We start from the raw sequence: 18214 nt of genomic DNA, 5'->3' as shown, positions 1-18214 counted from the left end.
TAACTAAAAGAAGGTTGAGGGGAGATATGATTGCTCTCTATAAATATATCAGAGGGATAAATACCGGAGAGGGAGAGGAATTATTTAAAATCAGTACCAATATGGACACAAGAACAAATGGATATAAACTGGTCATTGGGAAGTTTAGACTTGAAATTAGACGAAGGTTTCTAACCGTCAGAGGAGTGAAGTTTTGGAATAGCCTTCCAAGGGAAGCAGTGGGGGCAAAAGATCTATCTGGCTTTAAGATTAAACTCGATAAGTTTATGGAGGAGATGGTATGATGGGATAACATGGTTTTGGTAATTAAATATTCATGGTAAATAGGCCTAATGGCCTGTGATGGGATGCTAGATGGGGTGGGATCTGAGTTACCCAGGAAAGAATTTTCTGTAGTATCTGGCTGGTGAATCTTGCCCATATGCTCAGGGTTTAGCTGATCACTATATTTGGGGTCGGGAAGGAATTTTCCTCCAGGGCAGATTGGAAGAGGCCCTGGAGGTTTTTCACCTTCCTCTGTAGCATGGGGCATGGGTCACTTGCTGGAGGATTCTGTGCTCCTTCAAGTCTTTAAACCATGATTTGAGGACTTCAATAGCTCAGACATAGGTGAGAGGTTTTTTGCAGCAGTGGGCGGGTGAAATTCTGTGGCCTGCATTGTGCAGGAGGTCAGACTAGATGATCATAATGGTCCCTTCTGACCTTAGTATCTATGAATATTTCTCCTTTTTTACATCACTATTTATAGTTTTACCATCTGCATCTAACAATGGACCTATACCCGATGAAGGGTTTTTCTTGTTGCTAATATGTTTAAAAAATGCCACCTCATTATCTTTACCCCTATTGGCCATTTATATTTCATTGATTGGTTTCCCTTATCAATAGCATACTTTTTTTTAACTTGTATTCATTGCCATTTACTTCCCCTTTTTTCTATCTTTTTATTTATTTATATATATAATCCTCTTTACCAAGCCTCTTTCTCGTTCAGCGTAATTTTTTCATTGTCTGTGGACTTATGGCTTTTTGGACATCCAGTAGGATATCCTTGAACAATTCCTAGTTTTCATTAAAACTTCCCACTTCAAATTTAATTTTGATATGCTCCATTTCAGTGTGATTTGTCCTCAGACCTGATACCCGCCCCTCCTCCCCTGCAGATCTGCTGAGGGCTAGAGTCATGCACATAGAGTTCCTGAATCACTGTATTGTTTTTTCCCCCTTTCTCCAACCACATATGGCAGCCTGGCTCCAATAGGCGCACAGTCCACAAACATTTTTGCTGGGTGCCATCACAAAACATTATAACGGGTTTGCTTCAAAACATGTAATGCTTTCTACAGGGCCTCAATGAGGTTGGTAAGAGAACAATCCTGCCAAGAATGGCCAGCTTCTCAATCCTAGAGAAGACAAACATGAAATAAAGCAAGCACTCCCTTCTCTCCCCAACCCCAGCAGGATCTATGGCTTTTTGTTTCCCTTCCACTTCTGGAATTAGATGACAATATTGGCCTCTTAACTGTAGGAGGTATAAATAAGAGCCTGGAGCACACTGATCCTAGTAGATTTAGAAATGTATTTGTGGCAAGTCTGTTTAATGTTTGATATGGGATTAAAAGAGTATTTGCTTGTAAAAGCAAATTTAATGCTTCTGAATATAGATTAGTAAATAGCCAGAAATGCACAGGGTATTAGCAGTGTGGTTTCCATTCATTATATATTAGGCAAGACATTCATGTGGATCTCTCCCTTGATCTGTTTTGAAAGTGGAGGAGTTGACATTGTAACAGCAGCAGCTGTGATCAGTGGGTCTCTTCTGAGAATTCACTGGGAAGGGAAGGCATTTTGTTCGGTGGTCTCTGGCTACAGACAATGGACTACAGGAACTTTGCTATTCACATCTTTTCATGTATTTGTACCTGCTCCTGTATTTTCCACTCCATACAATTGATGAAGTGGGTTCTAGCCCACGAAAGTTTATGCCCAAATAAATTTGTTAGTCTCTAAGGTGCCACAAGGACTCCTTGTTGTTGTTTTTTAAGATTAATGTTTCAGATTATATTCCCATATCTGATGTGTCCTTTGTTTTGGGGGGGATATAGGTGATAGTTTCTTGAAAACTGAAACTGCTCAAGTGAAATACTAAATCAAATACCAAGAAAGAAAAGAATGGTCTGAATTGAACGTAGGACTGCCTGTTCAATTTTTTAAAAAAGGAATAATTAGAAGTTGACATTGGTTTCTTAACAGCAGATATAATGGAGCAATATAATAGTAACCTCGTGAAAATACTTTCAAACTGTAACATTTCCCACCATCTCATCTTTATTTACCCCATAGAAACCAGCCCACTTTCCTAGTTAAATGAAAAAATACGCTGATTAATCTTAACACATTTGGTTTGTATCCTGCTTTATTCATTTGCTACTTGAAACTCTTTAGGGCCAAAGCTCAAACAGGAGAGAAAATCCAGCATGCAGGTGACAGGCTAAAAGCAAGCATGTGACTGTTTGGAATGTACTTTGTCAACATTCCTAGCTGATAAGGGGCTGACTGAGTGTAAGATCACTAGAAATTCAGTCACCCTGTTACCTTTTAGTCAGGAAGAATGACTGTGACAAAATCAGGCGCAGTTACGTGAAATCTGAAACAAATCATTGGACAGGAATAAGGTATGTTAGTAATTTAAAATATTTTTTATATCAAGAGAACTATTGTTCACCTGTCTGTGAATATTGTATTTAGACAGTAATAAGCAGAGTAATGCAACTTTCCTTGAGCATAATTAATTGATTCCACTGCTGTCAAGCAGTGACATTTTGAATGTGAGAAGTTTTAAAGAAGTTATGGTTGGGTTTAATTGACTAATTAAAAGCATAATGGGCGGGGGTGTTGAAAGCTTTTTAACAGTGGCAAGTTATTTTTAAAAATGATCTGAAATGAGGGAGGTTTGGAAAATGATCTGAAATGGATAAAGTTTGGAAAGTCTGGTTCCACACAAGTAGTACCATGTAATGTACACCTGAAGCCCAAGGTAAAATTATAACTAACTGTTGTTGTCCTGCATGAAAATATGTTTCAGAACTTTCAGATCTCTTTATCTCAAGCTGTAACAGTTCATGGTTTCTGTTCCAGAGATCCCCAGTATGTCAGCGAAGATGGTGGTTGTCACATATGGTCATATTTAATTTATGTAAGATACATAATATAGACACATGAGAAATGAGAGTTTTTATGAGATTTTAAGTGATACGGAGAGTTGATAAGATGGGCAAATATAGGAAGGCTGTGCTTAGAGTTGCCAACTCTGACTGAAGCTATTCCAGGAAGTTTTTTCCCCCGCCCCAGCATGACATAATGTCATTTTCTTAAAATCTCTTATTAAAATCTCCTGGATTGCTTTCAGTAGTCACCGAGAGATCAATGCCGATTCCGGGAGACTCCAGGCCAATCCTGGAGGCTTAGCAACCGTAGCTGTTCTAGATGTCAAGAACTGCAGAACTACTAAGAGGTTTCAGAGTAGCAGCCATGTTAGTTTGTATTTGCAAAAAGAAAAGGAGTACTTGTAGCACCTTAGAGACTAACAAATTTAGTCTCACGAAAGCTTATGCTCAAATAAATTTGTTAGTCTCTAAGGTGCCACAAATCTTCCTTTTCTTTTTGCAGATACAGACTAACACGGCTGCTACTCTGAAAAGAGGTTTGCTTGTGCATTTAATCATACTAGCACTTCTTAACATCACTCATTCTTTAGAAGTCTTACATATTTCCCCCAGCATGTGGCTTTAAATAAGAAAAAGGAACTTTTAAGCAGAGCTGGCAACCTGGGTTATCCCCCCTCTGCTTTTTGCCTTGGAGGGTATAGGACAGAGCTCCTTTGGCCAAAGTCTGTCTGAGTTGAGATAACATGGCACCACTCCTCTCACCCCTCCAACTGCAGAAACTCCTCCATATAGAATCAGAGGACTGGAAGGTGTCTTGAGACGTCATCTAGTCCACTCCCCTGCGTTCATGGCAGGGCTAAGTATTATCTAGACCATCCCTGACAGGTGTTTTGTCTAACCTGCTCTTAAAAATCTCCAGTGATGAAGATTTTTACTTGAGGCCTCTGTACTTTTGAGGTGTAGCTAAATGAGGCAGAGCCAGACAAGAGTTGTCTTTCAAGGAAACATACTGCTTCAAACTCCTGGTTGTTCCTTGCACATGGTGGTGCCATTGCCAGCAATGTTATTGGGCATGGGTTCCCTCTTTCTGCTGTTGAATTCCCTCTAAAGTCAGAAAGAGTTTGGCTGGGGAATCTGGAGGCAGTGGGCATCTGTGTGAGTGCCCTGAGACCTGCATGGGTGTGAGGATGTCATTGTTGACTCAGCAAGGGGGAAAACCCCACTCCCCAAGCCACTTGACGCAACATAACTTCGGTACTCGTAAGGCATCCTGTTTTTTTCAGAGGTTGATATGACCTGGATCCTGTCATTTAACTTCTTACAATTTTTAAAATATTTTTGTCCAAAATAATTCTCTCTTCATGTGGAGTTCTTTATTGTCCAGTTTCAAGTTAGGGCATTTTCACCAGTGAAATCTTAAAAAGCTGAAACTGGAATTCATAAAGAAAAATTAAGTCGCAGCCATAGTACTGTGTGTAGGCACTAGGGGACACCACGATAACAGGCAAAATCGCCTGAGATGTCCCCTCTCAGCAGAACCGTTGCTTTGACTGTACATTCATCTTGGCATTGCAAATTTGAAACATTGCCATGCTATGTGGCTTCAGCTGCAGTAGAAAAAGACTGTAAAAAGCTGGGGGCATATCGTTGTTCTTTGTAAAGATGAAACTTTGGCCCTTCTAGCAAAAGTCTTGTTCGTAGAATATTTGACTTCTCCATAAAGGTCCTTCTTGAACCTCTTCTATTTTTACAGTGTGTTCTGTGAAAACAGGCAAGTAATTCAAAGAGCATGGCTTATTTTTAGGCTTAACCCCAGCTTGAAATAAACTGAGAAGCTGAGGAGTGTTATGATAAACACAGAGTAAAACAGAGACAGGAAATAGGGGGTCTTTGGGAAATGAGTTCCAGCCACTCTTGAAACAGAAAGCCAGGGAAGGCATTACTTGAAAATAGTTTCTCTATGAGAGCTTAGTAATTTTTAGCTTGTTATTTTGTCATTAATAGGGAACAGTTACTGCAGATTTAGACTACTATGGAAGGCTTCTTTTTTCCAAGAGACCATCTGGCATGATACATCTTTTGAAGCGTTTAGAATGATGTTGCTGCTTGTCACTAATTGTGATCTGCACTAAAAAAAACAGATGCTCGGAGGGGAGAGTCTGAAGTTTATGCAGTTGTGTGTTGTATATACATCCGTCAGCAGAGTTTGGGATAAGCCTGAGGGACAGAGGCAGGAGATTTAAGAAAAAATATGAACACAGATTCATGCCCTTAGAGGTGGGGGCAGAAAGGGGAGACGTAGCGATTGCATTCTGCAAGACAAAGCTCTATCGTCTATCCAAAAAGTTCCTCTTAACCCAGGAAATATTATTGCTGAGATGGGCCCAAAGCATGGATGGTGAGATTGATATTTACAAGCACTTCACGTGGCTAAAGAGGGTAAGTGATTTGTTGTGCTCTGTCGTCTCTTTGTAAAGACTTGTTAGTAACAGACTTTGACTTTTCAGCTTCGTAAGGAAAAACATATTTAGTGCCTCAAACTTAAACAATTGCCAAGTTCTTCATGAGAATCTAATTATAGGCATACCTCCATGAGGGGAAAAAATCAGCTCTCTTTATGCTTAAAATGAAATTCTGAAATCAAAGTTTGAACAAACAGAAAATAATATTTTAAGTTGGCTGTTACTGAGATTGTAAACATACAGCATGCTTCCTTTATAAGAGTTTATGGTAAGCAAAGACAATATGTTGTGGATAACTTTGTGATAATGAGGGTATTTGCGTCAGTAGTTCATTTAATTAACTCTTTCTGCATAGGTGTAATTGCACGGAACTGGGGGTGGGGGTTGGGTTAACATACTTGCCGTCCAGTGTAGCTTATATATTTTAAAAACAGATGTAATACAATTGAAATCTTAATTTTATGGTGAGCAGTCTGAACTTAACAAAGTTACTTCTAAATGTGATTTTTTTTAAAGTTGTCTTGTCTAAAAGTAAAAGTGCAGAAAACAGAATTTTCCTTTTCACATAAGAATTAAGTGTGTTTTTAGTGGATTTTTATAATTTTCTTATATCCTTTCCTGACACTATTCTTCAGTTTTTAAAGATAGCAATAAATATTTTTTGTATAAAAAAAATTTCTTTTCTAACTTTCCAGAAATAGTATAGCCTTTAAAGTCTAGTTTTATGTATTTTGTGTAAATATCTTCTTGCAATTACTGTGCATTCACTTAAAGACTCAAATAAGTATTCATGCCATACAGTTTTCAGATTGTCTTTTAGTGTCTCAATTTTACTGATTTTAACTGTATTTTATATAAATAAATAGAAGTCTATTCTGTATGTGAAATGTGAACAGGATCCTCAATTTTAATTGACTTTTTGAATTCATGGAAAGCTTCACAATATTATCTCAATCTCTGATAAAGGCTGAAGCTTGAGAAGCTTGAAGTTCAGTCAGTTTAAAAAAATTATGTGGAAAATATTTGCTTCAGTCCCGGAGGCCCTTGTATCTTTTCAGTTGGGGTATGCAGCAGGAAATGACCGTGGGTAATATTATACTATCAGAGATTAGCCTATGTTTTGCACAATTAAAGCAAAGATAAATAACTTTTTATTACTGTTTTCCTAGGTCAGAAGTTAAATCTTTCTACTAAAATAAGTTCTCAAGCAGTACATTTTCCCCTTCCTGATAAAATTTCATCTCTCAAATCCTACGTATGCAAAGTAAAGGTTTATGTGCAGTAAATAAGATGTGCAGTACACACTTTAAACTGAGGCCAATAACACATATCAGTTCTCTCTAATAAAATGGGAATGCTCAAGAAGTAGCTTTCTGAAAGTTGGACTCCACAGTGATGAATTTTAAATTCCTTAAGGGTCAGCTCGGAAACACCATTAATCTTTTGTTCCCTATGGTAAGGAGTGCTTAACACTGTCTAATGTTTTCATGGAAGAATTCATTCTTGAAACAGTGGATATATTGGGATTATTTCCAAAAACAATATGCCAGAAATGTATGCACTGTTAATATAGTGCACACTCTATAATCTTACTTTACAGAAATGAAAGTATAATGACATACAGTAGTTGTGTGTAATTCCTTTTATGCTGATGACTTTAAAGCAGTGTGAATACTGCTCCCTTTTCTAGAAATGGTTCTTAAAGAAAAAAGTGTGGGAGTGAACGGAAGTGGAGAACTGCAAACAGTCTTGCAGTCCTCCCAGAAGAACCTGAGCTGTTGTGCTCCCAAATTCCTATAAGCGATAAAACGTTGCAACAATCAAAGTGATTTATTGAATCCTCATGCCCCAGAATCCCAGTGTTGTGTCACATGTTCTGGCACCAACTGTGATGGCATATAAAGATTTCAGATCCTGTAATCGCAAACTGATGCTTTTTGGCTGATAATAAAAGCACTTCTCCTACAATAGAGAACCGTTTCACCATGAGTATAAAACACTTAAGGGAGAAGGATCAGTTTTGATTTTACGAGAGGTTAGGTAGCATAGCTAGATTTTCATTGCAGTATAAAGTCTGTGGTCTTGAACTGGATTATGGGAGCGCAGGGACAAATGTAAAATTGCAAACCCCAGGCAGATGATGCAGCTGATATTTTCAGATTCTCAGAAAATCAGAATCAGTCCCTGAACAGCGATCTCCTGTAACATTTAACTTGTGCAGCCGCGAGTGCCAGGTGATAGCTGGAAGGAGAAAAACCACTTAGATCAAATTGAAACAAATGTTGCCACAATCCAGCTCTGCCATCTGTACTTTCCTAGCTGTGAAAAGACTTGTTAAGAGAGCAGTGCTAAGACGTGCCCTGGGCATTGGCTGGGTAGCAGCAAAATGAAGGAGCAAGTCAGTGGAGCCAAAAAACACAGCAGCCTGTTCTCGGTCATACAGTAGGCACAGTTAAAATGTTTTCTTTTTGCCTTTTACTGATAGAAAAGATATCAGTTGTAGCAATATTCTCTATAATAAGCACAGGGAATAACTCCCCAGACCAGTAGAATCTTACCTACTGGTGGAAACACAAAAAAGTAATTTAACTGTGCCCATTGCACACTCAGCAAATTGTTGATATGGTAGGAAACAATTTCACAACCAGCAGACATTCAGCCTATAATGGCTAAGAAGTTGAATAAGATCTGGCAGATGTATGTAACACTACGGTGGTGGGGAGGGATGCGGTACGTGGTGTTTCAGTCTGCCATTTATAATTACGGAGACATTCTAAGAGTCCTTGCTACCTACAGACAAAAGAGAGCCCATCAAGATATTCAATGTGGAGGCCATGTAAGCTTATACTGATGCAAAAGTGCCTCTCCATCCTCAGAGGATGTAGAATAGTCTTTATAAATAGCAGTACTTTTCTAGCATCACAGCTCAAGAAGCAGCAAGTTGGGATCAAGGCCCCTCTGTATGTTTCTCACACAGCTCTAGTTTGTTGAATACTGCCGCCACTTTCAAGCCTTTTTACAGAAGGCTAGCCCTGTGACTCAACCCAACATCAGTTAGGAAAGACATCCAGGTCTCCCTAATTAAACCTTCCATGACAAACTGAGGAAGCTGGGAGTGAAGAGAAAAAGAGGCTCCCATCTAGGATAAGGTCAAAGGATACTTATCTCTAGTATGAACTCTGTTCAGTTCCCATGAGGTGGGGGAGGAAGTTCTCCCACAGAATTTTATGCTTGCTTCCAAAATAATCACTCTTCCCCATTTCCCTTTTGCTTTCTAATATCCCTTCCTCTGACCTAAGTAGAACCCATATTTCTGAAATAAAAGTGTGATCTCTGTTGTTGCACATGGGAGTGTGTGCGCACTGATAAGTGGTCAGCTAATGATGTCAAAAATAAATGTTGATGTTTTCCACTAACTGTGGGGTGAGAGTTGTCTGAAACTGTTAGACCTTCACTGGTCTAATTAATTTAGTGAAGGATGTGAGAGGGAGCAAAATGGACAACCTTCTCCCATTTGTTGGCTGGAAAGGCTAGGGAGGGGGAAAATAAGAAATAGATTTTCCAAATACCAGCACATCTGCCATATCCAGCCATCCAGTTCAGAGCAAAGAATTTCAGCAAATGTTCATGCTATCTAGGAGCGTGTAAGTTCCTCTAGCTCTGCCTTGCTTAGTTTCCGATCATGTGCTTTTAGCTCTGTCTGTCTGGCTACCGTCCTCCCTCACCCTAACCAAACGTGAGACATGGGCTAGGGGAGAAACCTGTTGCTGCTTGTGTCATTGCATCCAGGTGAACAGAGAGAAGAGCCATGTATCCAGCAACTCCTCAAAAATCCCTATACAGTCAGGTAGCTCTAAAATATCAATAGATTGGATTCGGATTACAATAATATTTGGAGATTCAAATAATATCCCCAAATACAAATATTTCACAAATAATATGCTGTGTGCCCATTGCTACACAATTCTTGTGGAATGGAAGTAGTGACCCTGATGAGTCCCAGAACAGTGATAGAGGTGGGAATTACATATTTTTCTCAGTAGCATTGACCCCACACTAGACTGATCCTGAAAAAAGCTGGTAGGGAAATGAGGTGTTCTCTTTCTTCAATCTGGATGCAAATGACAAATCACAGGTTCTCAGACTGTGGTCCATGGACTGCTAGTAGTCAGTGGAAAACTGGTTGGTCACACACTGCTGGCTCCGCTTCTTTGTTTTCAGGGGCCAAATTGCAATGAAGACAGAATACATTAAGCATGTCCTTAATATTACTTTTTCCATGCATGCAATTGCCGTAGTTGCCACAGGGAACATATTCAATTCCCTGTGGAACTGGAGATGGTTCATGTGATTGTGAATGGGAGGGGAGGAGAACTGTGACACAACTCCCTATTAAGGTATGGGCACCATGCCAAAAAAGTTTGAGAATCGCTGATCTATATGCCTGTGAGCTTTATTATTCTTTCAGTATGGCTTCCTTAGAATTAGTGCTGAATTACTGTGCTTCAGTGTACTGACCGACTTATCAAGCTTCTTAGAATAAGCTTGACAAAGATTCCTGAAGCTGAAATTTAGCACGCACAAGGAAACCATAGATTGGCCCATATTGAATTTTATTATTTTCCATATGTCCTTACTTAAAGGGCCTTACTTTTGCAGGCTGTGGAGCATTCAGCTATGAGAGTTAATATAGAAAACCTGAATTTAGGTTTTCCTTCTGTGTGGGACAATAAGCTGTGTTCTGAATCCAATCTCCTATGAAAATAAAAGGACACTTGGCACAAAGCTTGAAAAATCCATGTGTACCCAGACCAAGAGCTTTTCCCACCTCCAATCTGATCAATTCATAAAATTAAAGTAGCTAATGGTGGTGGTCTGATTTATTTCTCCTTTTTCCCCTTCCAGCTCAATCTCTGTACTTCTTAGGGTATGTCTACACTACAAAATTAGGTCAATTTTATAGAAGTCGATTTTTAGAAATTGATTTTATACAGTTGATTGCGAATGTCCACACTAAGCACATTAAGTCTTCAGAGTGTGTCCTCGCTACTGTGGCTAATATCGACTTATGGAGCAGTGCACTGTGGGTAGCTATCCCACAGTTCCCACAGTCTCTGCCGCCCTTTGGAATTCTGGTTTAAGCTCCCAATCCCTGATGGGGCAAAAACATTGTCACGGATGGTTTTGGGTACATGTCATCAGTCGCCCCTCCCTCCATGAAAGCAACGGCAGACAATAGTTTCGTTCCTTTTTTCCGTGCAGACGCCATGCCACGGCAAGCATAGAGTCCGCTCAGCTCAGCTCCACTGCCACCGCTGCTGTTGTTGTCCTGGGTGCTGCTGTCAGCAGACGGTGCAATATGACTGCTAACCGTCATCCACCGCTTCCGCTGCAACTCTGCTCTCCTGCAGACGCCATACCACAGCAAGCATGGAGCCCATTCAGCTCACCGCTGCTGTTGTGAGCATTGTAAACACCTCGTGCATTATCCTGGAGTATATGCAGAACTGGGCTAAGAGACGCCAGCACGAGAACGATTTTGATGAGGACATGGACACAGACATTCCTGAAAGCACGGGCTGTGGCAATTGGGACATCACGGTGGCAGTGGGGCTGGTTGATACAGTGGAACACCGATTCTGGGCCCAGCAAACAAGCACAGACTGGTGGGACTGCATAGTGCTGCAGGTATGGGATCATTCACAGTGGCTGCGAAACTTTCACATGCGTAAGACCACTTTGCTGGAACTCTGTGAGTTGCTTTCCACCGCCCTGAAGCGCAGGAATACCAAAATGAGAGCTGCCCTGACAGTTGAGAAGCAAGTGGCGATAGCCCTGTGGAAGCTTGCTACGCCTGACTGCTACCGGTCAGTCGGGAATCAATTTGGAGTGGGCAAATCTGCTGTGGGGGCTGCTGTGATCCAAGTAGCCAATGCAATCATTCTATTGTTCTATTAATGCAATAATGTTCTATTATCAAGGGTAGTGACTCTGGGAAATGTGTAGGTCATAGTGGATGGCTTTGCTGCAATGGGGTTCCCTAACTGTGGTGGGGTGATAGACGGAATGCATATCCCTATCTTGGCACCAGACCACCTTGCCAACCAGTACGTAAACCGCAAGGGGTACTTCTCAATGGTGCTGCATGCACTGGTGGATCACAAGGGACGTTTCACCGACATCAATGTGGGATGGCCAGGAAAGGTGCGTGACACTCGCATCTTTAGGAAATCTGGGCTGTTCGAGCAGCTGCAAGAAGGGACTTACTTCCCAGACCAGAAAATTACCATTGGGGATGTTGAAATGCCAATGGTTATCCTTGGGGACCCAGCCTACCCCTTGCTTCCATGGCTCATAAAGCCATACACAGGCAGCCTGGACAGTAGAAAGGAGCAGTTCAACTATGGGCTGAGCAAGTGCAGAATGGTGGTAGAATGTGCCTTTGGACGTTTAAAAGCTCGCTGGCGCTGTTTGCTGACTAGGTCAGATCTCAGCGCCACCAGCTTTCTCATTGTTATTGCTGCTTGCTGTGTGCTCCATAATATCTGTGAGAGTAAGGGGAAGACGTTTATGGTGGGGTGGGAGGTTGAGGCAAATTGCCTGGCAGCCGATTTTGAGCAGCCAGACACCAGGGCGATTAGAAGAGCACAGCAAGGCGTGCTGCGCATCAGAGAAGCTTTGAAAACCAGTTTCATGTCTGGCCAAGCTTTGGTGTGACTGTTGTGTGTATTTCTCCTTGATGCAACCCCGCTCCTTTTGTTGATTTTAATTCCCTGTAAGCCAACCACCCTCCCCCCTTCGCAATAAAGTCACTATTATTTTGAAACCATGCATTCTTTCTTTATTAATTAAAAAAAAAAGGGAGATAACTGACAAGGTAGGTGGGGTGGGGTGGGGTGGGGTCGAAGGGAAGGTTAAGGCCACATTGCTTATTGTAGCCACACTACAAATCAAACTGTTTTGAATGACAGCCTTCTGTTGCTTGGGCCATCCTCTGGAGTGGAGTGGCTGGGTGCCCGGAGCCTCCCCCTCCCCCCACCACGTTCTTGGGCGTCTGGGTGAGGAGGATATGGAACTTGGGGAGGAGGTCAGGTGGTTGTACAATGGATGGATGCAGCGGGGGTCTGTGCTCTTGTTGGCTTTCCTGCAACTGTACCAGATGCTTCATCATGTCTGTTTGCTCCTGCAGTAGCCTTAGCATCACCTCCTGCCTCTGCTCTTCGCGCTCCTGCCTCTGCTCTTTGCACTCACTTAATGCTTTCCTGGCCTCTGTTACTGAGTGCCTCCATGCATTCAGCTGTGCCCTGTCAGTGCGGGAGGACTGCATGAGTTCAGAATACATGTCATCGCGAGTGTGGTTTTTTCGCCTTCTAATCTGTGATAACCTCACGGACGGAGATGATAGGAGGAGCATAGAAACATTTGCACCTGGGGGGAAATAAAAAGGGAGAGTAAAATTTAAGATGATACATTTCTGAGAACAAAAGGGAGACTCTTTCACAGTGAATCAAGCAATTCACAGCAGAAAGCACATGGGTACTTAGGTACAAGGTCACATTTTGCCTTTTATATTGAGCGCCTGCCGTATGGGGACACGTCACACACGGCTGGGCAAAAGAATTCGGTTTCCATGCAGCCATGGTAAGGCAAAGGGTACATGGGGTTGACTTCTTACACATAACATGTGGGAATAGTTTCAAACTGCAGCGCCATCCTTCCCCATAGCAAGCAATGGGTTGGTTTTCACATTTAAAAGGAGGAGCTGCAGTTTTCGGGTGGATATGTAGCACACACCACCCTACCACATGGCTATTCTGCACGATGATCCCTTTTAGCCAAGTGCAAACAGCCCAGCATGAATGGGGTCCTTTTACTGTTCCCTTACAAAAATTCCCCTATTTCAACCAGGTGACCATGAATGATATCACTCTACCGAGGCTATCACAGAAAGATATAGACCGAATGTTGCTTGAATGCGACCAAAACCCAGGACCATTTGCTGCGATGCTTTGTGCTGCAATGATTCCAGAATACTTTCAGAGTACCTCCAGGAGAGCTTCATGGAGATGTCCCTGGAGGATTCCCGCTCCATCCCCAGACATGTGAACAGTCTTTTCCAGTAGCTGTACTGGCCGCGAATGCATCCCAATTCTTCAGGGCAAATTAAACACTATTGCTTTTAAACCCTGTAGTGTAGTTAGAAATGTGCACTCACCAGAGGTGCCTTCTCCAGCTTCAGGGTCGGGGGTCCTGCCTTCGGAGGGTATTGGCTCCAGGGTGATGAAAAGGTCCTGGCTGCCGGGGAGAATGGATTCACTTCTTGCCTGCTGTGCATTCTCCTCCTCCTCATCATCCACAAAATCCTCCCTCCTTGCAGGTGTCCATGGACAGTGGTGGGGTAGTGATAGGGTCCCCTCCTAGAATGGCATGCAGCTGATCACAGAAGCGGCATGTATGGGGCTCTGACCCAGAGCGACCATTTGCCTTCTTTGTCTTTTGGTAGCTTGCCTCAGCTCCTTAACTTTCACACGGCACTGCTGTGTGTCCCTGTTGTAGCCTCTCTCCAACATGTCCTGTGAGATTTTTGGCAAATATATTTGCATTTCTTTTTTTTTTAATCGTAGTTCTGCCTGCACAGATGCTTCTCCCCATCCAGCAGTCAGATCCAGTATCTCCATTTCGGTCCATGCTGGAGCTCGTTTGCGATTCTGGGGGGACTGCATGGTCACCTGTGCTGCTGAGCTCACCACGCTGACCAAACAGGCAATGAAATTCAGAAGTTCCCAGGGCTTTTCCTGTGTATCTGGCTAGTGCATCCGAGTTCAAAGTGCGGTCCTGAGCGGTCACAATGGAGCACTCGGGGATAGCTCCCAGAGGCAATACCGTCAATTTGCATCCGCACTACCCCAAATTCAACCCAGCAAGGTCGATTTTAGCACTATTCCCCTCGCTGGGGAGAAGTACAGAAGTCAATTTTAAGAGCCCTTTAAGTCAACGGAACGGGGTTGGTTGTGTGGACGCATTCATTTTAAAATCGAGCTAACGCGGCTAAATTCGACCTTACCCCGTAGTGTAGACCAGGGCTTAGTGATTAATTCTGATATTCTTATAAAATAAATACTTCTAGAGCATGTCCTGAAATTTTTGTGACACTCTTGCTATATATTCTGGTGTGACACTTAAGCTTCTTGGAAGAGGAATGGCTAATGACTAGATTACATAAATGATACTGGGAGACACAGCAAGTGCTTCCAATACAAAACAGTGTTTTATCCAAGTTAGAAGAGAGCATAATATGACAGAGAGAATCTAAGACACTGAAGATTTTTAAGACATTGAAGCAGATGCTAGGATAAACCTCTATGTGAAAACTTTAACTGGGAAAACAATTGTAGATATCCCACAGTGCATGCTGGGTTAAGGGAAATGTTTACATTTATAAATAATGCGTTCCTAAAACAGACAGGCACTGAAGTGCTGCCACAATTCTGAAAATTGGTTTCACACTATGTCTACCCTTACAGCTGTGTGTAGAGTACATATGCTACGCAACCCCCTAGCACCGGCATAAACAGCAGTATAGATGGTGAGGCACTGCTTAGGTCTTTACACACCTAAGCAGTGCCTTCTCTGTCTATACTGCTATTTTTAACAGTGTAGTGACCCGGTGCCAGAGCCTTTCCCGCCTCAGGGACGGACTGTGGCAGCAGGGAGACACCAGAGAGAGGCTGTAGCAGTTCCCAGAAGAAAAGACTCTGATGGAGGAGGCAGTGGGGAAAGATCCTCTCCCCATTTTTGTAGACTTTCCTCACCACAAGGAACTGCTGGAGCTTGTCCCTACCACAGGGAAAGGCACCAGCAGCAGGGAAAGGCTCTGGCAGGGAGAAGGCAGCAGGAAAGGCATCATTTCTATTTTCACAGTGGAAAATTGAAATTTTCCCAAAGAAAATTTTGATTTTGCGGAAAAGGCATTTACCATCAGAAAATAATTTTTACAGAAAATTCCTGACCAGCTCTATAATTAACATGTTTAGTTTATAAACTGCAAACTTAATTTATCAAAGGTTTACTCATTACACATGCTTATTTTTGGTCTTTCAGGCTTGGTCCTCAGACTTAATATTTTTGTTGTCTCTGTAATAAGTCTTGCTGGTCCTGGCTGTTAAGCATGTAATTATAAGAGGTACTGATCGCTAATGGAGCTATGTCTTTTAATCATGTATTTTAAAGTCTTGTGATTTTAGTGTCAAAGGTCCCACATTCAGTCCCTGCTGGCGTCTGTCTGCATTGCCTTAGAGGAAACTAAGTACTCTACTTTTATAGCTGCAGAAAGTACTCCAACCATCCACAGATGGCCTTGAGTTATATTACATTGTTTTATCTTGTCTTTGTTCACCACAAATGTTGCCCAAGTCTTAAACAACTGCAACATCAGTCTACTACTTTTATTTAATAGGTCATCTTGTCTGCGCTTATCTGACAAGTACAGATAATAGCTGACTCGCTAGCTGACCTGTTAGCAAAGCTGATATTTTCCTGCTCATATGAGAATGATTCACTAGCTTTTATATGGATATTGAATAATGCACTTGCAATTGGGGATGTTTCAGGAGCATACAACAAGGCAGACAACATTGGGCATCTGTACCTTTGATAAACGTGGGCGCAGCAAAGTACCACAGATGTCTGTGATTTGATGCTAATCTAATTCTTTTAGACAGCTGACTCTTCTGTTGCAACTTTGAACCCTGTTTACGTTTCATGAGAAGTTAGTTATGGCAAAAAATGCCTGTAAAATCTTTCCCCTAAACATAAGAGGCCACAGTCCTGTTTCCTAAAAACAAGTAGCAAAAGGGGAAAGCCAGCAGTAAAAAGAGTGTATCATACAAAATTCATCTTCTTTTTCATCACAAACACAATCTCACTTTTTTTGGTAGAAGCTTCTCCTGCACCGGTCTTGAAATCTAGAACCACCTTTCTGTTTCTCTCTCCCTCAGTAGCCCTCTTTTCTCCCTTAAATCTTGCCTGTTCTGGTGAGGTTAAGCTAAATGGAGATTTGAAAAATTGCAAGAGAACCTACCTACTTCTCAAGATTCCTGTACAAACTCTTGAAAGAACCATTATCTTTATCATCATAGAGCTGATGGTCAAAGACAGAACGTTATCAGCAACTAAGCAAGCTAAGAACATTTTCTAACAACAACAAAATTGCATCATATTTTATTTTCCCAGACTTGATCCCAACTACACAGCCAAAGAAGATTAGTTCCAGGGGATGCTTGTAATATTGAAAGCATTGATGTGGCTCGTCTTCTTGCAAAACTAAGAATCAGACATTCTAGAGAGGAATTATATATTCAAGGAAGCTGAGTGAGCCACAGTACTTCTAGCAAAAATGCACAGCATGATCAAATGTCAAATCTTCTGAAAACTAAACGGAATATTATTCACCACTTTAAAAGCTAATCTAAAATTAAACTGTGAATTCCAAGGGAGAAATTCACCCCCACGCAGAAGTGGCCAGCAAAAAGACCGTGCAATGCTTTTGGCCCTGCACAACAGGGTTTAGGCAGGACTAGTGGTGTATATGCCTTGTGCTGGCTCCCTGTGGCCCTAAGTGAATTTGCAGTGAGGATTACAATGTCAGGCTTGTAATGAGGCACATATTGAACACACAATGAATTTATAAAAATTAAGTGTTAACTGATTGAGTCAGTTGGACCTGAACAAAAAATGAATTGTTTCAGGATATGAACTGTACAGTATGTACAATAAGCTGGAAGAATGCTAAGTTCCTCCTCCTTCCCTCCTCACGGGCTGTGGCTTATCTGGCTCCATGTAGAGCAGAGGGCCAGGTGATGCTCCCAGGGTACTGCATGTGCTGTACACTGATAGCAGGGGGTTTCCCCCATCATGTTGATATGGGTCATGGGGACTTGTTGGGGAAGGTTGTCCATCAGAACCCTGTATCCCATAATGATGGGGAGAAGGAAGTATTTCGAATGTTAGGGGAAGTTAGGTCAAAGGTCCCAGGTTCTGAGTGATTCTGTAATATCAAAAGCAGAATAGCTAGCAGTATGTCTGAAGTCCTGCAACCTCACTGGCCAAGGGGATCTCTCTGCTGGACATACAATGACATCTCTTGGGTACTTATTGGAATTCTTTATTTCCATTATAGCTCTGTAAAAAATCATAAATAAAATATTTTCTCTTACAAACACCTGGACAGACCCATGAACCTCATCAAAAGGATTAATTTAACCTGGACCTGTGCACTTTTAACAACTGTTGTGGGGTTTTTGGGTTTTTTTTTGTTTTTAAAGAAAGTTTGAAAATAGACCAGGGGTAGACAACCTATGGCACATGTGCCAAAGGTGGCACGTGAGCTGATTTTCAGTGGCACTCACACTGCCCGGGTCCTGGCCACTGGTCCGGGGGGGGGGGGGGGTTCTGCATTTTAATTTAATTTTAAATGAAGCTTCTTAAACATTTTAAAAACCATATTTACTTTACATACAACAATAGTTTAGTTATATATTATAGATTTATTGAAAGAGACCTTCTAAAAATGTTAAAATGTATTAC

At 41.7% G+C, this 18214-nt stretch overlaps 1 protein-coding gene across 19 annotated transcripts in view; it reads left to right on the top strand.

The window, feature by feature from the left end:
- Positions 1 to 18214, top strand: part of PPFIBP2 (PPFIA binding protein 2) — a 206704-nt gene that overhangs the window by 94729 nt on the left and 93761 nt on the right. For 3 of the 19 annotated variants that reach the window (XM_043548629.1, XM_043548634.1, XM_043548632.1), the window contains exon 1: positions 5083 to 5606. The exons of 12 other annotated variants lie outside the window; for them this stretch is intronic. In XM_043548629.1, coding sequence (XP_043404564.1) covers positions 5433 to 5606 — 174 coding nt within the window. In that variant the 5' untranslated portion in view covers positions 5083 to 5432. Of the gene's footprint in view, positions 1 to 5064; positions 5607 to 18214 lie in introns of those variants that run through there. 4 more of the 19 variants (XM_043548633.1, XM_043548635.1, XM_043548636.1 and 1 more) reach the window with 3 other exon arrangements.

This window comes from Chelonia mydas, chromosome 6, assembly GCF_015237465.2.
Source record: "Chelonia mydas isolate rCheMyd1 chromosome 6, rCheMyd1.pri.v2, whole genome shotgun sequence".
In the NCBI taxonomy this organism is placed as follows: domain Eukaryota; kingdom Metazoa; phylum Chordata; order Testudines; family Cheloniidae; genus Chelonia; species Chelonia mydas.
This window is presented reverse-complemented; position numbering and strand designations above follow the sequence as displayed.